Source organism: Oncorhynchus masou, chromosome 30 (genome assembly GCF_036934945.1).
Source record: "Oncorhynchus masou masou isolate Uvic2021 chromosome 30, UVic_Omas_1.1, whole genome shotgun sequence".
In the NCBI taxonomy this organism is placed as follows: domain Eukaryota; kingdom Metazoa; phylum Chordata; class Actinopteri; order Salmoniformes; family Salmonidae; genus Oncorhynchus; species Oncorhynchus masou.
In genome coordinates, this window is record NC_088241.1 from 22786816 (window position 1) to 22809853 (window position 23038).

General features: G+C 46.2%; 1 protein-coding gene across 1 annotated transcript; it reads right to left on the reverse strand.

Annotated features, from left to right (window-relative positions):
* Window positions 1-2363: 2363 nt before the first annotated feature.
* LOC135522376 (protein FAM110B-like) lies at window positions 2364-22314 on the reverse strand. The gene is made up of 2 exons (XM_064948564.1): window positions 22008-22314; window positions 2364-6487 (listed from the first exon to the last, which is right to left on the reverse strand). Exon 2 carries the CDS (start codon window positions 5701-5703, stop codon window positions 4318-4320), a length of 1386 nt encoding a protein of 461 aa, XP_064804636.1. The 5' UTR covers window positions 5704-6487; window positions 22008-22314; the 3' UTR covers window positions 2364-4317.
* Between the last annotated feature and the right edge of the window lie 724 nt (window positions 22315-23038).

Here is a 23038-nt window from a genome sequence, read left to right on the forward strand (position 1 = left end):
GGTGGTTTGCGGATATCCCTCTAGTGGTGTGGGGGCTGTGCTTTGGCAGTATCTATGCTGCAATAGTTGTGTTGGGGGGCTAGGGTCAGTTTGTTATATCTGGTGTAATTCTCCTGTCTTATCCAATGTCCTGTGTGAATTTAAGCATGCTCCCTCTAATTATCTCCCTCTCCCTCTCCCATGCCTCAGTACTACCTGGCATGACTCCTTGCTGTCCCTAGTCCACCTGGTTGTGCTGCTACTCCAGTTTCAACTGTTCTGCCTGTGTCTATGGAAGCCTGACCTGTTCACCGGACATACTACCTTGTCCCAGACCTGCTGTTTTTGACTCTCTCTCTCTCTACCGGTCCTGCTGTCTCGAACTCTGAATGCTCGCCTATGAAAAGCCAACTGACATTTACTCCTGAGGTGCTGACCTGTTGCACCCTTTACAATCACTGTGATTATTATTATTTGACCCTGCTGGTCATCTATGAACGTTTGAACATCTTGGCCATGCACTGTTATAATCTCAGAAGAGGACTGGCCACCCCTCATAGCCTGGTTCCTCTCTAGGTTTCTTCCTAGGTTCCTGCCTTTCTATGGAGTTGTTCCTAGCCACCGTGCTTCTACGTCTGCTGTTTGGGGTTTGAGGCTGGGTTTCTGTATAGCACTTTGTGACATCAGCTGATGTAAAAAGGGCTTAAATAATTAACTTGACTGAATTATTGATTGATACGGTGTCCATATTAGGACAGCCTTAGATAGATAGAGACGGGTGCTGGAGACTAGATGTGCATAAGACATTCATAAGGTATGTCTGGAGACTGCCTGTTAGCACATTTCTGGGTGGGTTCAAGAGTTCAGTGTTTCTTATTCTCAGTGATTTCTGATCTAGCCTGGTTCCAGATCTGCTTGTTCTATGGTCATTGGCATGACAATGACAGAGAAGTTGGCAAGACAGCACAAACAGATCTGGGACCAGGCTACCGCTGAACCAGTCCTCAAATTAAAATCAGGGCAGCTAACAGAAAGGATATGGTGGTGCTGGGTAAACACATGTTGTCGGAGGTCTGGTTTGGCTCTCTGCAAGGCCCCCTGAAGTTTAACGTTAGGAAAAACCCATATCAGCATCAAAGCCGTGGATGGTAGATCCCTGCCAGGTTATCACCTACTTTCCGCAGGCCAGTCACATTAGAAACCCTTTGATGTCTAACAGGTGGAAACCTTTTATTTGTGATATTGTACATTTGGAAAAGCAACATTTGGTGGCAGTGCCTTTCCTTCAATGCAACCATCAAATTCAAACGGACTGCTGCAACTAGGTGTTTAGTCTGTTTATCCCAGAAGACGTGAACATGTGTTAAAAACCTGGTCCTACGAACCAATAACAGGATGTAACAGCAGGCTCTGTAGTCAGCCCTGACTGACACCCACAGACAGACAGGGTACCTATTGTTCTCCTGAGAGAGAGAGAGAGAGAGAGAGAGAGAAGAGAGAGAGAGAGAGAGAGAGAGAGAGAGAGAGAATGTATTGGATGGGAGAAGGTTTTGGAGGAAAGAGACCATATGGAGGAGAGAACCAGGAACCAGACAAAGAGAGAAAGACAGAGAGAAAGAAAGGTAGAGAGAGAGCGTGCAAGTGAGAGAGAGAAATAGAGAGAGTTGGATGGGAGAAGGATTTGGAGGAAAGAGAAAGTTTGGAGGAGAGAGCCAGACAAAGACAGAAATACAGAGAGGGGGAAGAAAGGTAGAGAGAGGGAGATACAGGCAGAGAGAGAGAGAGAAAAAGAGAGACAGAAACGGAGAAAAGGTAGCAGTTGTCCACGGATGTCTCAGCCTGACCACCTAGAAATAGCATCAGGCCACAGTCTCCTTTGTGTTGTCTGTAAACAGGACCTGTTGCAACTCACTTAGGGGTTCTATATGCCCAGAATGCTAAACGGATTACCACAGGCAGCCTCTTGAGCTAATGTGAAAAATGAGATGTGAGGTGGTGGAAAGAGACAACAAAGATTCAAAGGGCCAGACAACATCAAAACACTGACTCACTCACTCTTTTCCATCAGACATTCCTAAAACAACTTACGCTATTTACAGAGGAGTTTCTTTCTTCTCAAAAGTAGTTATTAGCCTCCTGTAAACAACGGGTTGCCTGTACCCACAAAATGGTGAGACAAGTTTGTAAGATTTAAGACTAAAATTATGATTTGCAATGTTAAAGAGTGGATGAAGTCATCATGTACTGTTTCTGTCAGACAGAGTTTGTCCTGCTTCACTGTGGTGTTGATGTGGTATAAATATGTGCTGCTTCATGGTTTCTGTATACTTGTTTATGTCTACTGGAGCTGGAGCCAAAAACAATAAAACAATGACATGTTTTTCTCACACAAATATAACTTTATTCTTAAAATTGTCTGTGTACAACATCATACACACTTCTCTTTGGAGTAAAAACTAAAACCTCTCATATACACAGAAAATAAAACAGATCGAAAAAATGTACAGAGACATTTTGTAAACATGCAAGAGAAGAGTTTTCTCCGAAGAGTTTGCAACACAAATCCAGTTTAAAGGGGGGAGGGGGTGTCCAGTTGTTTTGGGGCACTATGCTACTTACAGAGAGAAAACACCATGGCTCTAAAAGGGGATTGGTTGTTGATTTATTACATAGCCTATCATGTGACCCTCCTCAGGTCCAATATTACTCCACCCAATGCCTCTGTCTCTCCGTGTCACATTCTAACCCGTACATACCACCCGCCGACTTCAGTTCACTTTTCAGAGGTATCCCTGGGAGAACTCTGATCAACGTGACGTTTTCATTTCGATAAAAAGTGGCATCACTGACAGATTGATGAAGTGAGGCAGGATCTACAGCTATTAAAAAGGTAGAGGGGGGAGAGAGGGAGTTCTCACCCCCTTACCGTCCTCCCCCAGGCCTAGGGTCTCCTGTGGGGAGAACCAGATGACCATTGGCCCCAGAGGGGAGAGGAACCCCAACCCCCAAACCAGAGGGAGTCTGGGGGACTCTGTAAACGTCAGCTCTGTGAAGGTGACACCCTCAAATATTTGGCAACCTGATAGCTCATGGTCCCTTACACTTTGAACACCTAATATGGTGAAATATGTTACATGACAACAGCAACAAAATACATCTGTGTTTGTGAGGAATTTAAAATGCCCTTTTAAGTTAATATTTTGTGGTAGCGAAGTAAAAAGTCACTTTTTTCCCACAAGGAATTGACCAGTTATCCAGTAAAAATAACTTATCACACTTTAATTTCTATCCTGCAATGGCAACAAGGTAGCTTACACAGTAGCAACAGATAAAAAGGCAATGCAGAGTTCGCTGCCAGCCAGTTACACAGCTGTAGCTGTCAAAATCAATCACAATTGCGTCACAACTAACGTATCAGTGGTCAGTAGTTGCTGTGTAAGAGTTAGCGCTCTTTGGGGTAAGGTTCAGAGGTGCTGTAGGATCAAAATAACCGACCCTGCGTCCCTCCTTGTCTAATACGACTGTCGCGGTAGTACTGTCTCTAGAGTATTATGCTCAGTGTTTAATTGGAGAGGAGTCTCCTATAAAGCTGTTTCACTTTCTCTCTCTCTCTCACTCGTTTCCTCTCTCTCTCACTCGTTTCCTCTCTCTCTCACTCGTATCCTCCCTCGCTCTCTCACTCGTTTCTCTCTCACTCGTATCCTCCCTCTCTCTCTCACTCACTCATTTCCTCCCTCTCTCACTTTTCGTCCAGTTCAGTGCATTAACGACCCCACGGGGGCCCTCGCGTGTTTGTTCCAACGCCCGCGTTTAAGAAGAAAAAAAAGGCAACACACAAACTAAACTGGCACAGTTCGGAATGAGGTACTCACGGTTCACTCCATTTTAGAAAAAAACTCTGTGGTTTTCCATTCTAAATTATGAATTTGTTAGAGAGAAGAGTGTAGGGTTGTGTTTTTGTGCGTCCACGACGCTAAATACAGCCTCATCTGTGCCTGTTGTTTTCTCACTGATGCGCCTTATTGTGTGTTGTAGAGTCAGAGCGGAGCTTAGGGGAGGCTGTCAGTCACTATAGATCTGACAATACCTATTGGTTAGGATAGGGAGTGGGCGGGACAGCCATATCCAACACAACCGCACACACTCACTGACAATAACATCTTCAGGGGTAAATGATTCCACTCGAAAATAAGGTGTAGCCCATCCACACCCCTCACTTTCCATAGGACCTATAAATACAGCATATCAACCTGGGAGAAGACTAAGGATTACAGTACAATAACAAAGTCTCTGTCCTTCAGTCATAGGGGAACATGTCTTCTTTTAGAGAAGTGATGTCTAAACAGTGGACTCTTTGGGCCCCTCCTGTGCTGCGTTCTTGCAGCTGTAGAGCCATTTGATGACACGGGCGTTCCTCTCGATGATTGACACCCCTGTGGTCAGCTTCTCGGCCACCTCCTCCTGGAAAAGCCCCGCCTCTCCTGAGTGACGGGAGAACTCGCTGGGCTCCGAGCCACCGCACCCTCCCCCTATGCTCCTCAGCACCAATGAGAGCGTGTCTACGTCGCTGGCCCCACCCATGAAGTTCTCAGGCCCCAGCCGGTCCACCATGTCCAGGTCCAGCCCGCAGTAGTTAAAGAAATGCTCCTGGTCAGACAACGCCACTGAGCATCGCAGAAGCAGATCTGACTTGGAGCGTTGTAGTCCTGAACGCCGCCGCGGTGGTGGTGGTGGCGGCACCCGCTTCCAGATGTCCGCCTCGTTGTCAGTGTGGTCACTCACGTTGTTGCCCTTGGTGATGCCATTGCCATTTCTGGTACCATTGGTGATGCCATTGCTAACACAGCTAACACCATTCTTAGTCTGCTCCAGTGTACAGCTGAAGCCAGGGCTGGGCAGTGGTGAGCGCTCGTGGTCCGTCTTACTGGATCTCCGGCTACCCGGCCCACCCTGTCCCCCGTCCACGGTCTCCTTGTCATTGGTCCAGGACATGCGTGAGTCACCATCCCGCGACAGAGCTTTCTCCTCGCTGATCACCATCTTCTGGGTGTCCCCCTCGCCACCGCCACTCTTCTCCCGCATGGAGCCCTGGAAGAGGCGGCGGACAAAGTTGTACCCCTTTATCTCCAGGTTGGAGTTCCCCAGTATGACGCCACCACTAGGCAGGCTTTTACACTCTTTCTTCTGCCGGTAGATGACCAGGGAGTCAGGACGCAGCATGCGCTTACCGGTGCTCCTCCTCAGGATGGGGGCACTGTGAGGGGCTACCAGGGGCACGGAGGGTGGAGTCCTGGGGGTCCTGGGGCTGGGTGGGGTCACCTTGTTGGCGTTACTCCTGTTCCGTGCTTCCACATCCACCGACGTCCTCCGATTCTCCTTCCTCGAGTCATCATTCTCGTTCTCGTCTCGTACGTTGAGGGGGCCGGTCAGGGTAGGGAAAGGGGCAGAGGAACGGCGGGGTGGCAGCCGTGGGGTGAGACTCCCAGGCACGGTGAGGGGACGACGGTGTGGAGGAGGTGGTGTGCAGGGCACCAGGACGGGCTCCTGTTTGGTGTTAATGACCTGCTGGCTCTTAACGTACTTGGCCTTGTCTGCCTCTAGTCTCTCAACAGCACTGATCGATCGGCCCTGGCCCCCACCCTCCATCTGCCTACGCAGGTAGTCCGGGCCCTTGTTGAGGAGCCTTAGAGGTGAGGGGGATCCTATGGGTGTTAGCGGTTTCATGGTGCTCCACCCTTTTGGGTAAAGACATCAAAACAGCAGCCCCAAAATGGCTGCCTTCTCCTGCAGCCAGTGGCGAAAGGTGTCCCCCTGGATTTATTGTTGTGCCTTTCAAGTTCTAGTCGAGTGTGAACTTTTTCAGTAAGCTTTCTGCTTCAGAACTAAAGACATAGCAGCTCCCATTCTCACTCACAGTTCCTGAATCTCTCCACTGAGGAAATAAATAGGTAGCAATTCTGTGACCACAGAGGCCAAGTTTGATGTGGAGCTTGCTATAGATAGCTTATAGCTATAGATAGTCTCTTTTTGGGCACTGTTGGAGCCCAGACAAATTGATATCTCTATCTAGTATTTACACAGGCATTTGGATAAATGGGCAGGGTGCAGGGAAATCCTGTTGCCACTGGCCAAAAGCACTCCCAAATGGGACGTTCTCCTGCCCACAGCGCAGCAGAAATAGCAGGCAGAGTTCACTTTGAAAGGGTTACTATTTTTCACCCTCCCCCTTTCTTTCTTTCTCTCTTTGTCCGTCTCTCTCTGAGCGATTACTCCTTTTCCGTTGATCTTTGCACCGAAGGTTAGCCCTGGGAAATGAGATATAATGGCTTCAAATGTTTGCTTTGCGAAGGCAGGCAGTCTGAGGGACGCTGGGTTCGGGAGACTCCTATTTGTTCGGCCGCCGTCGCGGTTGAGGTGACCTGAGAGTGGGCGGCACCGGGACACTCGGACGTTGACGGACGGATGAAGGACTTGTCCTTGTCCTCACCTCACCTGCACTCACAGTCCTCTGGGAGAAAAAGAAAAAAAGAGAAAAAAAGAGAGAGGTGTTAGCACGGCCTGCTTTTCTCCAGGGCATCAGAGACAGAGAAACAGACAGAGACGATATGGCAGAGAGTGACAGTGGTCCCTCACACTGAGCACGTCGCACTCTTTAGAGCTGGAATGAGTCCTGTGTCTGCCAGGAAAGAGCTGGGCCAAGCTCCCAAGCTTGCACTGAGCTGACTGCTATTGGGAATACACAAAACATGCCAATCCAAGTTTTTACGAGGAATTGAATATCTTGGAGGCTCCGTTCATTTTAGCAATCATACTTCTGCACTGATATTCCTAACACTCCGTGTCTGTGTGTCTACGTGCAGAAGGGGAAAGGAGCTCAACACATCTCCCTAAACGATTGCTCCCTCAACATGCAAGGTTGACAGAAAAGAGGCCTCGCTCCTAATATAAATTTGCATAATCAGCTGTGATGAGTTGAACAAAGTTTCTGCACACCACATTTGCAGTCCTAAACAGCTGCACAGAATACTTCGCTAACACAAGACCATCAATATTTAAAAACCCTGCATAAAAACCCTGCTAAGTAAACCAATACACTTCCAACGCAATATCTCTCTCACAGTTGCAGCGAGACAGCTTTGCTCTCCAAATGAGCAAGCCCCAATGAAAGAGAAGTTCAACTTGAAACCAAAAGTAACTGGAGTTGCATGAAAATGGTACATATCTCAATGGCATGTTGCATAGAAAGAGAAGACCGTGTTATTTTTAGGGACACGCATTGCGCTGACTTGGGAGTAAGGAAGGGAGGGAACGAGGTTGTGTGTTTATAACAGGATAGGGAGCCTAAGCCAAGGCACAGAGAAATTATTTATAGCTATAGAGAATCCCAACATGATTATCGTGTGTATATGTGTGTGCTCTTGCATGCATGTGTATATATACGTATGTGTGTGTCATCATGTGGCAATAAGGCCCAGCCCAGTAAATTCAGTTGTATGTCTACAGAGTTGGTTTGCAGATTATCAGGCCCTTTGAAGAGCCCACATTCATTTTTGTTTTACCTTTATTTAACTAGGCAAGTCAGTTAAGAACAAATTCTTAATTCACAATGACGGCCTACCCCGGCCAAACCCTCCCCGGACCCGTACAACGCTGGGCCAATTGTGTGCCGCCCTATGGGACTCCCAATTACGACCGGTTGTGATACAGCCCGGGATCGAGAGCAGGGTTTGTAGTGACACCTCCAGCACTGAGATGCAGTGCCTTAGACCGCTGCGCCACTCGAGAGCCTCTACACAGGCTTCCATCTGTGGTGTAGCAGTAGAAAGACCTTGTCTGTAAACACCAAAACTGCTACAAAACAATGTGCTCCTTCTGCTGTGTGACTGCTGGAGAGTCAGTGGTATTGTTCTCAGAGTGGCCTGAGGTGTGATATAAAAACAAAGAGCCAAAATAGACTTATTTGTCAGGCAAAACAACGAGTGACCACCTCCTGGCAGGAAAAGGATCTATGTCTGTGGTGTTTTTAAAGGGTTTTGTGTACATATTACATAAGAGTATAAGGTTAGTATGTTGGTACGGTTCAATAACAAAGAAACAGAGGCACTTTGCAAACAGCAAGAACTTTCCATAAGGATCCTAGCCCTAATGATCACGAAACAAACCCCCAAGACTCAACACAAAGTCCTATGAATTGGTGAAAAAGCTAATTACTGGCACCATGACATAAAAAAGGGGCTTTACCTCCCTACCTCCTGCGTTTAGGTTGGCTCTCTACCGTTCAACCTCCACACCTCTCTCACATCAACCCCCCCCCCCCTCTGCCCTGCTGTCAAAAGCCCTAGAAGGCCTACTACTATAAATTCCGTCTAGAGAGGTGGGGGGACGGCTACACTTTCCAGATGTCAAGCAGGCAAGGCCCGGGAAAGGTACCCATTGTTTGGAATAAGTTCCGGAACAAAACCCAACAGGTGCTAGAGGAAAGAGCCTAGACAGGGATAATAACAGGGATAAAAACAGAAATAACCCTTTATTTGGATGGTCCATCTGTAGATGCTCTAGATCTACAGACTATCAGTAACATTTCAACCAACTACTGTATCTACTAACCCTTAACCCTAACCTTAACCCTGGTCCTAACTCTAAATGTAACCCTTACCCTAAACCATATTCTAAACCGAACCCTAACCTTAGCAAGCAGTTGCCTAGTTTGTTGATAGTATGACCATCTGCATCTACAGATGGACTATCCAGACCATCCGATAAAGTGTAACTACAGACAGAAACTGTGAATGAAACATGTAGCAGAACTAAGGGTAGCGGTGGTGGGGCATCATATTTACCACACAGCGTACTTTCGGGGGATATGTGCTCCAGCAGACAGTAGGATTGCCGTTTCAAGTGGCAGGATTATGCCACTGGAGCGCAAAGCGAGATTAGTGCCTGTCTATGAACTCAAACACGGGGTACTGATGACAGGCAGCCTCTAACCCTCCGTGGATGTGTCAGTTATTCAATCCAATCTGAATAGGAGTTCTATAGAGTTTGTGGCATGGAGTAGATCCTGGTTTTACTACTGACCAATGGAAGACAAAACGCTTTACCTCAGGATGTTGGAGTCAAGTGTCAAGCAAATATGAACAGAAACACGGTATATGACAAAACAAGGGAGAATGTTTAGAATATGCAAAGTATAACTCCATAGACCATAGATCTTTTGAAAACCACTGCCTTTTTCCACTAAGGCCAAGTTCAAAAAACATGCTCCCCTCTGAGATTGACTGTGTTCATAAGAATGCCTTTTGTTGTTTGAAATGTAAACGTCTTCTTAAGGCATTGTATTCCTTGAATGTGACAACGGCCGTTTGAAGAGAGCCAGCCAGTCTCTGATTAGAGGTTCTCTCTTGCTCTGAGCACTGTAAGTACTATCACTGAGAACAATGCATTGATCAGTGTGAATCACAATGCAAGCCGTTGGTTGTTTGGGACACTATTTATTACTTACAAACCAGAGAGTGGCCCAAATTCAAGTTTGCTCATATTTCTTCTGGAGACACATGGTGATTGATAACTGAGAGAAGATTTAGAAATAGACAGGATTCAAGCCACAAGGTAAGAAAACAGGTTGGATCTGAAAACACAGGGTGAGGTCAGTAGATCAGGTTGACGCATACGCGTGCGCACACACACACACACACACACACAGTGAGAGCGAGGGGACCCAACCAGCATTTACACACAGACAACAGCCTCCATTAACTCCATTGACTAATGAGACTAATTAGTACCCAGCACCTTCTACTGTGATCCTCTCTCTTTTGAAAAGCGTGTGATGGCCACAGCAGAACGTTTCTCCTAATACACTGCATCGCCCCCGCTCCCACACTGACTATTCAATTCAATTCAATTCAAGGGGCTTTATTGGCATGGGAAACACGTGTTAACATTGCCAAAGCAAGTGAGGTAGACTACCTCCTTCTCTCACAATGGGTAGTTATTAACCTCTCATCTCCCTGGCTTTCATGCGTCACTGTCCATCTCTCATCTTTTTCTACCTCCTCGCGTTCTCTCTCTCTCTCTCTCTCTCTCTCTCTCTCGCTGTATTTGTCTCTCCCATCCCCCCCTCTCTCTCCTGCTTTCTTTCTCTCTGTTTTTCCCGCCCACCCTGTCGTTCCCCCCCCACCCTGTCTGTCCCCTCTCTATCTGTGAAGCTGCTAGCCCGCCTGCAGGGAAGACTTAGCCAGGCACTCCACATAGCCCATAAGAAGAAGCAGATGTTTTGTGTCAGGCTGCATGAGTACCTCTGGGCCGGGACAGACAACTGGGGCCGAGAGAGTAGCGAGGGTCCGACGTTCGTGGTCACCAGGGTCGCATTGCGATTGTGTGCACAACAAATGGATTCGGCTCACTCAATTTTGCTTTTAATCAATGGTATTATTTGGCCTACTTGGTTAATGAGTATGACCCAGGTTTGACAAACCAAAAGCAAAGGTCATGCCTATATGTTTCCCACTGCACAGCTCAGAGGACAGGCCTAATTCAAAAACAACTGATTCAATTTATTGTTAACTTTGCTACTGTTTCAAATAGAAATGGTGCTAGAGGTAAGGTACACTGCTCAAAAAAATAAGCACTAAAATAACACATCTTAGATCTGAATGAATGAAATATTCTTATTAAATACTTTTTTCTTTACATAGTTGAATGTGCTGACAACAAAATCACACAAAAATGATCAATGGAAATCAAATTTATCAACCCATGGAGGTCTGGATTTGGAGTCACACTCAAAATTAAAAGGGGAAAACCACACTACAGGCTGATCCAACTTTGATGTAATGTACTTAAAAGAAGTCAAAATGAGGCTCAGTAGTGTGTGTGGCCTCCACGTGCCTGTATGACCTCCCTACAACGCCTGGGCATGCTCCTGATGAGGTGGCGGATGGTCTCCTGAGGGATCTCCTGCCAGACCTGGACTAAAGCATCCGCCAACTCCTGGACAGTCTGTGGTGCAACGTGGCCTCCACGTGCCTGTATGACCTCCCTACATTGGTGGATGGAGCGAGACATGATGTCCCAGATGTGCTCAATTGGATTCAGGTCTGGGGAACGGACGGGCCAGTCCATAGCATCAATGCCTTCCTCTTGCAGGAACTGCTGACACACTCCAGCCACATGAGGTCTAGCATTGTCTTGCATTAGGAGGAACCCAGGGCCAACCGCACCAGCATATGGTCTCAGGATCTCATCTCGGTACCTAATGGCAGTCAGGCTACCTCTGGCGAGCACATGGAGGCCCCCCAAAGAAATGCCACCCCACACCATGACTGACCCACCGCCAAACCGGTCATGCTGGAGGATGTTGCAGGCAGCAGAACGTTCTCCACGGCATCTCCATGCTCATTGTGAACCTGCTTCATCTGTGAAGAGCACAGGGCACCAGTGGCGAATTTGCCAATCTTGGTGTTCTATGGCAAATGCCAAACGTCCTGCATGGTGTTGGGCTGTAAGCACAACCCCCACCTGTGGATGTCTGGCCCTCATACCACCCTCATGGAGTCTGTTTCTGACCGTTTGAGCAGACACATGCACATTTGTGGCCTGCTGGAGGTCATTTTGCAGTGCTCTGGCAGTGCTCCTCCTGCTCCTCCTTACACAAAGGAGGTAGCGGTCCTGCTGCTGGGTTGTTGCCCTCCTACGGCCTCCTCCACGTCTCCTGATGTACTGGCCTGTCTCCTGGTAGAGCCTCCATGCTCCGGACACTACGCTGATAGTCACAGCAAACCTTCTTGCCACAGCTCGCATTGATGTTCCATCCTGGATGAGCTGCACTACCTGAGCCACTTGTGTGGGTTGTGATGTTCCATCCTGGATGAGCATTCTGACCAAAACATCAGCCAGGAAGCATAGGAACTGAGAAGTGGTCTGTGGTCACCACCTGCAGAACCACTCCTTTATTGGGGGTGTCTTGCCAATTGCCTATAATTTCCACCTGTTGTCTATTCCATTTGCACAACAGCATGTGAAATTTATTGTCAATCAGTGTTGCTTCCTAAGTGGACAGTTTGATTTCACAGAAGTGTGATTGACTTGGAGTTACATTGTGTTGTTTAAGTGTTCCCTTTATTTTTTTGAGCAGTGTATATGAGTAAGCAAAGACATTTGACTAGGAACGGTTAAAGAGTGCCAGTAGATTTCTGTTGATTGCTCTGGTGGGGAAGAGAGATTTCAAACCCAGGAAGTGTTTGTTTGGTTCATGAGGACTTCATCATCGACCCACCAATGAACCAGCTAGAGTCCAGAGCTAACATAGCATATCCAAAGGAAACCGGCTGTCCTCAGTTTAGAAGTTTAGAAGTTCCACTTTGAAATATGCATTCAGAGCGATAAACACAAGATAAGAGGTACATCAATTCTCGGAGAGACCACCTTTGAAGCACTTTAAAATGTGTTGACCCTCTTTTTTACCTGTCAAATAAACGAGGGGCATCTGCTGTGAACTATCTCTCAGTCTTCACCCCTATATTTTCTCCTTTCTCTTTCCCCTGAATTGCCCTTTTCTTCCTGTCTTTTGAAACATCTGGCTCCTCTCTGTGGGATGAAACAGGCAGAAGATGGAAGACCATCACCATAGCACTCATTTTAACCAGGACCTATTCAGGATTCTCTGGCGGAGTTTGAAGACTCTATGGATGTACAACATGCCCAGGTCGACAGCGCCACGTGTGAACATAAAGACTATGACCATTAACGGTCCAAATTAACGGTTCAAACCTCTTCAGTCGTTAACCAGCACTACAGAAACATCTCTAGAGGGTGTATTCTAAGGATGGACAGAGAATTGGCTCCTCTAGGGCCACAGACTAAGTTAGTAGACTAGGGCCACAGAAGTTACATTATTAACGGCTCTAAACAATGGCTCTCTCTGGGTCTAGTAGATAATAAGGGAAAGACCTGGACTACTCCATCTCATTAGCTGGGGGAGGACAAAAAACAAAAACATGACAATAAAAAAATAACAGAGAAGGAGCCAGGGGGATAAACACCCCGCCACTGGCCCAACAAACAAAGCCAGTGACACACCATAAATCCCATCACAATTGTGAGGCTTCGAGTGCCATCAGGCCATTAGCTACTTGATGTATGGTTGGGGGTGGGGTGTGTGTGTGTGTGTGTGTGTGTGTGTGTGTGTGGGGGGGGGGGGCAGGAGGCGGGGGATGTTGCGGGGGTGGGGGGGGGGGGTACCTCAGACCCTTCCACTGTCATGCAAGGGGGCATCAGGTCACAAGGGACCGCCACCTCACTAGACCTCCTCCAACCATAAAATAGATGAGATGCCCACTTAACTCACTGAATGTGGCTCTTTTGTCATTCAATGGTAATCACTGGAAGACAGTGAGTGGAGCGTCGAAGCCTATAAGTGCGAAATAGAGACAACCTGTACAGACGTGGAGATGAACGCAATCTGTTCTGCTCCGTGTCATTACCACTTTACAGTCTATAAGTCAACTATTTATATTAGCCTAGTCCGAGTTTATTCAAGGTTGGGATAGTCCTTCAAGTCCGAGGCCAATCGCAAAAACCTGAAGTACGGAACGTCACTCTAAAAAAGCACCCTTGATTAGCTACTCAAGAGACACGGACTACCTGATTGTGGCACAGGAGGTGCAAGACTGCCAGCCCTGGTCAACCTCTTATCAGCTCTCACACCCGTGGAAAGCTAATAAAGGTTGAAACGGTTGAGATAAGACGGCCAGACTTCCTAGACTATTCTAACTTTTATCAACAGATCAAACCGACTCCCTTTTTTTCCTGCCAGCAGGAGCAGGCACCCTCCTGGTTGAGCTGATAACCACAGCACAGTTGACCTACGGTATGTAACCCAATGACTCAATACTGACTGTTTGTGTGTTACACTTTTTAGGCCTAATGCAAAGAAAAAATACAATTAAGTATGCATTTTGTCCACATGGACAATTCTACAGATGCAGAAAAACATAGCTCTCTTCATTGGCCTTTCAATATTACATTTGTATCTTTCCAACTTTGACTTGTTACACCCGTCCCGTCTCGCCCCCCCCGTCCCGCCCCGCCCACCCCTGGCCCTAGTGGAAGCTAGTGCCATGGATGCAACCTGTGTTCCACTTTGGACCTCTGGAACCAGCCCCTGACTCCCTGGTAACCCGTGCCACAATATAGTGACACCTGATCCACTCTCTGTCTACAGCTCAGTGGTGGAATGTTAAGCCTCTACTATGATGCCTCACTGTCGACGAGTGAACTAACGTGCACTTGGAAGGGGAACCTATCAAGGAAATGTTGAAAATTGTATTATATAAAGCCTATATAAAGACCCATAGTCCTTCTGGTCAGGATTTTGGGGAATGCAGCTGAGGTCAAAAGGGAGATGGGAGAGGTTGGTGGTGGACTGGGTGGGGGGGTGTGTGTGTGTGTGTGTGTGTGTGTGTGTGCGCCTGCTTGGGGGGGCAGTAGGCTTCTCTGCAGGTATGTGGTGCCTCCAAACCAGGTCTGGATTTGTGTACATATTCTAAGCAACGACCACCACTGTTACACCTATAAACGCCAACATGTCTTTATGTGACTAAATAAACGAACCCTCTGTCAAATATACTGCTGAATGCTGTGTGTGTGAGAAAGAACCCTGTTGTGTACCAGAGACCCCCCCCCCCTCCGAACCTCCCAAATACACCATCCTGGGGTTGTAAACACAGTGCTATACACACACATAAATCTGGGCACATCGCGAAAGCCCCTGGAGTGTTAAGTTATGAAGGCTGTTCTCCCAGAGTGAGCCCTCATTAAGCTCTCAGCTGGTGTGAAAGCTCTAGCTAGAGCTCTTGCGGGAGACGAGCCAGATGTTTGATTTCAATAAGTCGGAAGAATTCACCCTCTCTGAAACAGCATATGCCGGTTTCTAGTGGTTTCAATGGTGTTAAAAGAGAGTTTGAGGCATGCGGCCAATTTCCAGAGCCTGTAGGGGAGTGTCCAACAAGATGAGATGGCTCATGTCTTTTCTCAATCCACTGTGTTACTACACAACATACATTTAGTCAGTGCTGCAGTTTTTCATGTAACCATGTATCGACTTAATAAAAGGCAAACTATTTAGATGCTACAAGTTTAGCACTGCTGGGCAACTTGTGTGTAAGATCTGTTTAAACACGAGGGTGTCTGCATTTACAACCTCTTAGCACTCTAAATAGAAAATAATGGGGACCACGAAACATTCTCACAGAAGTCTTACAACGTCGCTGGGATGTTCCAACCAGATATTTAGTCTGTTATAGCATCATCCAAGTGCTTGAGAGGCAGTAAAGGGTTATCATTGAGTCATGGGTGGTGGGGTGAGGCTCCTCCAGCTGTGCCTCCCTAGTGTCCTCTGACCAAACATGTCATCTCTCAACACACTGATACATCCTAGCCAATCACTGTGCCAGAGGACACCCACTGCCACCACTCACAGCCTCACACTTTCGATGGATTTGCTATCTGTCCCACTATGGATGAACCATGGCCTGAATGCAATGTACTGACCTACAATGTAGGCTACCAGTCACTTATCACCAACCCACCACCAATGTGACAGACACAGCTATCAACTGAACGGAAAAACCAATACGACTCGATTAGCTTACCTTTCAACTTACCCCGAGGAAAAGAGAGAATGTCAGCTAATGTGTTTTTCATATTTGCCTGCAAAAACATGCCACGTTTACAGAGGCCCACCAAGCACCGACCACTTACGACTTGCCCTACTTTTTTCTTTTTTGGGGGATATTTCCCGAACCGAATAAAGGAGTCAACCATGGGGAAAACTAGATGAGGGTAAAACCTCTCAAACACAGAACCAGAACAAGGCCCAGTGTTTTCCTTCCTGCCATATGTACTAGTGTGTCACCTCCACTGAACCTGCCAGCTGCCTTCACTCATTACCCAGTCGTCGGCCCACGTCTCCACAAACAGGCCCCAAGTGCCACAGAAATAGACCCCCCCCTTGCTCCTTGCCCTGTCAGAGTCACCAAGACTCACCATAGTGAGTCGGATGGAATGGACGGCAGTTTCGGAGGCTGCCGGGCCCAGCACTGCCGTGTCCTCTTAATTGAAGGGTCCAGACTGTCCTGCGTCAGCAACTGAGAGGATATTATGGCTCTATGGGTGATTCTGATTGGATGTGGCAGAGCCACCGAGGTACCCAGCAGGGCTGTGAACAATTACAGGGATGTGAGAGGGAGAGTGAGAGGAGCTCCCACAGCTGTCACCACGACACAGGGGACCAGTAGGAGATGGAGGGGCGGACCACCTTTCATGATTTAGTTATCGATGATTCATTATTTATTGGGTTAGGGGCTGATAGAGATGGGTCTATGGATGCTGCAGTGGGAGGACGGTTGCGAATCATGAACATGACTAGATTAATAGGGATGATGAACTGATTTGTTGTGACGCCGATAAGGAGATTCTGGAGGGGCACTTTTACATTTTTATTTTTTTGTTTTATTATATTTACATTTTACCCCCTTTTTCTCCCCAATTTCAAGTATCCAATTATTAGTAGTTACTATCTTGTCTCATCGCTACAACTTCCGTACGGGCTCGGGAGAGACGAAGGTCGAAAGTCATGCGTCCTCTGAAACACAACCCAACCAAGCCGCACTGCTTCTTAACACAGCGCGCATCCAATCTGGAAGCCAGCCGCACCAATGTGTAGGAGGAAACATCATGCACCTGGCGACCTTGGCTAGCGCGCACTGCACCCGGCCCGCCACAGGAGTCGCTGGTGCGCGATGAGACAAGGATATCCCTACCAGCCAAACCCTCCCTAACCCGGACGACGCTATGCCAATTGTGTGTCGCCCCACGGACCTCCCAGTCACGGCCGGCTGCGACAGAGCCTGGGTGCAAACCCAGAGTCTCTGGTGGCACAGCTAGCGCTGTGATGCAGTGCCCTAGACCACTCTGCCACCTGGGAGGCTCCTGGAGGGGCACTTTTAGCTCATGCACTGTTAGAAACAAGGGTTCCAAAAGGGTTCTGTCTGGAACCAAAAAGGGCTCTTCGAAGAGTTTTCCTATGGGGACAGTCAAAGTTCCGTTTTAGGTTCTAGAAAACTCCTTTATTTTTAAGAGTGTAGGGCTGGGAATTGCCAGGGACTTCACAATATGATATTATCATGATACTTAGGTGCCGAAAGGATATTTCCTGCGATTCTCATGATTCCATACGTATTGTAATTTGACACTGCGATTTTATTGCGATTCGATGATCCAAACATATTGCTCATCATGTCTGCTGTAGGGGGACAAGAGAGAGACATGAGGAAAAAGTTTAGATCAGTCATGGAAATAAAATAGCTGATAACAAATTGCTCACTATTTAAAAAGAAGATGGAGAACAAGCTATGAAGGAATAATACAGGAGTTCTGGGGCAGGTACAGCCAACTAGCACAAACATAATATTGCGATATTGTGAAACATAATATTGCGATATCGTAAAACATTATATGGATGAGGCTAGGTATCTCAAAAGAACCTTTACAAACACAACTCATTTAAAGGCCGTCTCTTGACAAGTTCTTCTTTTTGAATATTTTGTTCCCCTGAACCACTGGTGAGGAAGTTCCCACAGACGGTGGTAACAATCGGCCAAACCAGGCAACAGGAACAATAAAGTCAAATTATAAGCTCCGGTTCTGACAGTTTGTGGGAAGACTGAGGGTGTTTGAAGTTTCACACAGCAGTGATTGTCAAATGTCTCGCACCAGCTGCCTTTTATTCTCTCACACACACACACAGGCACCCACACACTCATAGCGCCAGGGGGAAGGTGATGTCACTTACAGGACCCTTTACCCTCTAATTAGGAACCTGAGCTTCCCTCCGTAACTAAGGGGCTTCACCTTCTGTAACTAGGGGGCGGTACACGGCAACCACGCAACAGGAAAGGGATTAAGCAAAACAAATGTTTGATTTTCATTTTGGAGAATACAATGTGACACACAAAATCCAATGATTTTCATTTGGGGAAATTACTGATTACAAGACTGGTCTGTCAGAGAAAACATAAGAGTTCAGTGAAATGTGACTGTGGGTTTCATGAAATTTAAGTGGTAAGAAACACATGAGGGGCCGATTGTGAACTAAAACCATGAAAGGCCCTGTGGCTTCCACTATACTTCAGCAGCTCAGATTGATGTGGGTCAACACCAATGAGATTATACATGTGGAGAGTCTCAAAAAAAAGAGAGTACAAACATAAATGACAGAGAGAAATGAAGAACGAGTCTGAAAGGACGATCTGTCCCATAGGTGGCTCAGCCCGGTCCTACACCAGGGCACACATGGGTCAATGGCATACCACGGGTAAATGTAAACTGCTATTTGTCAGTCTAGTATGCGATGTGTGTATGTCTATACAACGTTTGATGCTGGATGAACACGTGGCTATGCATTTACACACACAAACCTCCAGAAAACGTCACTGTGGGCAATGTGACATTTTTGACCCCGACTTGGTCAGTCAGAGACCCGGATCCCACCGCTGCCACCAACACCGCGGAGGCCCGGCCCATGTTACATTTAATGTTAGTCATCCTAATGATGTCAGGGCTCCTGTCATCGCTCCATTCCGGACTGCTGTTGGAGGTTGGCTTTGCCTGCTCTCTGCTCTGTTTGTGCCGCTGGGCCTGCCGTAGCAGAGAGCATCTTCCTGCCTGTCTGCTCTGGTGGGATCAACTTCAAAGACAGACAACAGCCTTTATTACAGCAGCTAAATTAGCAGTGTGTGAACCCACTTGCCATAGGTGAAAAATACACTACAGACGTTAGCAACTGTTCCATGATGCCAGACTGTTCATTTGCAGGTAGTGTAAGTCAGATCACTGCTGGTTCCCGCAGACTGGGAGCCATGAGGAAGAGATGACGCATACTGCTGTTCCCATATATGACAGATCTCAAAGCTCATTTCCTAAGGATGAACTTTAAAGGCCAAATACACCAAGGAAGTACACAATTATCTGTATGACGGGGCAAGGTTGTCTTCCACAATACACTGGTCAATATACTAGATCTGCCAGGCTCCTGTCCTCACGGCCAAAGATCACCCCTTCTCATCTCCAAAGAGTGACTAGGAATAGAGAATGCACCTGAATGTGAGGTTCTACTGCCAGGACTGTGCACACAAACGCTGAAGAATCACAATGAGCTTTATCTCTCAGTAATGTCATACAAAAAAAAATCAAACTAACTGCATTGTGGCGGGGGAGATCATGACTTGTCCCTGGCTATGAAGTAAAAGTGAATCAGCATCATCACTACTGCATGATATATACTAGCACAGCTGTCCATGTCCGCATCTTAAAACATGCAACAGCCTGTCAAAATGGAACAACACCACAAAGTTACCACAGTGCATGATTAAAAAATACCACTGTTGCTCTCCTATATAATCGGAGGGGGAAACAGACTGCTCTATGGACACACACACATACACCACAGCAAGTTTGTTTGTGGTTGCAAGACAAAGGAGTGCCCTTTGTTTGGTCTAGTACTCCAGGTTATTTAGACTGGCCTTCGGTGGTATATGACTCCACACTAATAATCCCCACTCTGCAAGTCTGGATCTACTATCTCCAAATATCAGAAAGAGTTGGTGGGGGATGAATAAAACATAGGCCACACAATGCTCTGGCCCAACCCTAGTCTAAAGGAACTTGAGCAACACCCAATAATGACTGTGAGATACAAAAGACAAGTCAAAACCTATTGTGTGGTAAAATTGCATCAGAACCTTGTTGAAGAACCACTGATTTGAGCTCCTCTACCTGCTGGCTATGCCTTGTTGTGAGATCTCAGGTAGCACTGTCTTCCACCCATGTCTCGTGTTTTAGGGGACTTATTTGACTCATCAGTGCCTAATATCTTCCCGATAGATCCATTGCCATTGGCCTAATGTCTAATCCAGGTTAGACTACAACCTGCATGAGGCCACATAAAATGTTGCCATTGCAGGTAAACAGATGTCACACAATGGCTTCAAGGAAACATACACTGAAAATATAAATGCAACATGTAAAGTGTTGGTCCCATGTTTCATGAGCTGAAATAAAAGATCCCAGAAATGTTTCAAACACACACAAAAACAATCCCTCAAATTTTGTGCACAAATTTGTTTACATCCCTGTTAGTGAGCATTTCTCCTTTGCCAAGATAACCCATCCACAAGTCAGGTGTGGCATATCACCAAGCTAATTAAACAGCATGATCATTACACAGGTGCACCTTGTGCTGAGGACAATAAAAGGCCACTCTAAAATGTGCAGTTTTACAGAACACAATGCCACAGATGTCTCAAGTTTTTAGGGAGCGTGCAATTGGCATACTGACTGCAGAAATGTCCACCAGAAGTGTTGCCAGAGAATTTAATGTTAATTTCTTTACCATGTCGTTTTAGAGAACGTCCAACTGGACTCACAACCACAGACCATGTGTATAGCGTTGTGTGGGCGAGCGGGTTGCTGATGTCAAAGTTGTGAACAGAGTTCCCCATGGTGGCGGTGGGGTTATGGTATGGGCATGCATAAACTATGGACAACAAACACAATTGCATTTAACAATAGTAATTTGAATGCACAAAAACACTGACGCCCATTGTGAGGCCCATTTTTATTTTAAATGTATCTGTGACCAACAGATGCATATCTGTATCCCCAGTCATGTGAAATCCATAGATTAGGGCCTAACGAATTTATTTAAAATGAAGGATTTCCTCATAGGAACTGTAACTCAGTAAAACTCAATGAAACATTGCACTCACTCATGGAAAATGACAGAGCATTAGAATGAGATCAGATGGTTTGAAGCTCATCCATCATTTCTTCTCATGCCCTAGTTTTTATCCAGATTAAAATATTATGGTCCAAGGTAATATGCCTCTTTTCCAATCAGCGCGCGGATGTTCAATCTTATCAGGAAGTAATTTCACCCGATATCACTTTTATCGCGACCGTAGTCACAAGTAGTCGTGAAACGGCAGTCTTAACGACTAGAACAGTTCACGGTGAGTCAGACGAGGGCCCTTCATGTATAGGTTACATGTCATGTGATGAATTATAGTACATGTCAACTTCTCCAACAACGCCGGCCTCCAGGCTGACAGTTAACCTTTAAAATGCCATGTAGCACTCCACAATCCACTTTATGCACAAAAATACATTACTTGTGCTTGCAGTTTATATAAGGCATGTTACATGTGAGGGTATAGCCTATCCATCTGGAATGACAAATTGACTGGCACACTGCCTAAAATAGATGCACAATTATGCGTATCCAAGAATACCAAGTCAGTGCACCCGGCTTGAAAGTAGCATACTTTGCGTTTAGTTATGGTGAGGATAACTCTAGCATGCGTGCATAATTTCGTATACTCCCGTTTCCAACATGATAAAACAGGCATAAATAAAATGTTCCTCTCAGTGAGGCATTTCTGACCCGTTAGCAAAATAACCTCTCATCCGAATAACGCACCTCCCAAGACTCACCGAATTCACCTTGTTACATTGCCTAGGGACACGTGTCCAGCGTGCGCTCCAGCACCATTCAGTAAACCTCCTCTCGGCAATGCCCCTTAATATTCAGTAACTTAATATAATAGCCTACAACAGAGTTATAAACAAGCTAAGTTCGAATCTATTCTCCCATTTATCCACATATGGTCAGGCATAATTGATTGCATTATGTACAGCTCAGATCATAGTTGATTAAACCGTAAATAATATGGAAGTAATTATTGTAAATTATTAAACCGTAAATAATATGGAAGTAATTATTGTCAATGCTCAATGCTGAAGGCTATTAATTCACGATTGAATTTCGACGCTGAAGGAAAACACTCCTCAAAACGATGGAGCCTATTTTGTTTGTAATTGACCTAGTAATAAGATCTACAGTAGGCTAATAAACGGGCATTATAACTTTGTGCTACTCAATCCATTTAAAAAATACATTTCATGCTCACCTTATGTTGTGTGTTGCTCTTCAAACATGTGAAGGTGTCCTCTCGTTTCTTTCTGTTTTTTTTTTCAACCACTGGGACGGGACATGGATCTGTCCGAGTGGTTATCTGCTCAGCTTCTTGTGTAGCCTATTTTATTCGGCAGATAGTCGGACTGACAGACCGCTAGTGCTCCACGCTTCTTGTCTGCTGTGCTGCGTCCGCTTCCTGCGCAGACTGCCAGAACACTGGGTAGTTTACGTTGTAGCAGCCGTGCAACTCCGTGCCACAATGGGGAGTGGGCAGGTAGGGCGTTGTGCAAACTGACTCCTGTTCGGCCTTTATGTCGGGGTGGGTGATTGACCTTGTTTTTATATTCCAGGGCCAGGTAAGATTTAATCAGAATCAAGATGTTTAGTTAATCACTGATTATGGACAGGAGGACGATGATAGGCTATGCCTTACCTAATGTACTTCAGAACAATATTGAAGACAAAACAGAACTTGTTATGAGACATTTTTAGATTTATATGGCTAAAATATATTTGCGTATGGATGGGCTACTCATCATACATTTAGTGTTATATTTTTAAGAAAGCTACATGATTCACAATTTGGTACTTTATATGTTTCACTCAATAGAATTTTGATTAAAGCCACATCCTTGAGTTTGCGTTGGCTGGGGAAACCAAATTCATAGATAATTAAAGTCATACAATTTAGGGCGGTAGCAGACTGTCTAGATGGCTACAGAAGATTATATGACATGAACAAAAGTCACTTGGGACTGGGACATTTCATCAGCAAACAAACAATAAAGATATCAAGAGATGTCCTGAATCTCTTGCCTCACTATTGTTAATTAATTTGGGGTTTGGGGGAAGTCTCCTCTAAGGACCCCTGTGGTGGATTATGGGGGTGAGTGGGGATTGGTGGGGCATAGTCTTATATCTATCATCCTCATGAGACATGATTTGTCTCAATTCTCTTTACACATCATCCCTATACTTGTGACTATTTCCGGTGTTTTGTCTATATATGATGATGATTGGCTT

Excerpts from the sequence above, each read along its gene's own strand:
- LOC135522376 (XM_064948564.1), bottom strand. The coding sequence starts at position 5,703 with ATGAAACCGCTAACACCCATAGGATCCCCCTCACCTCTAAGGCTCCTC.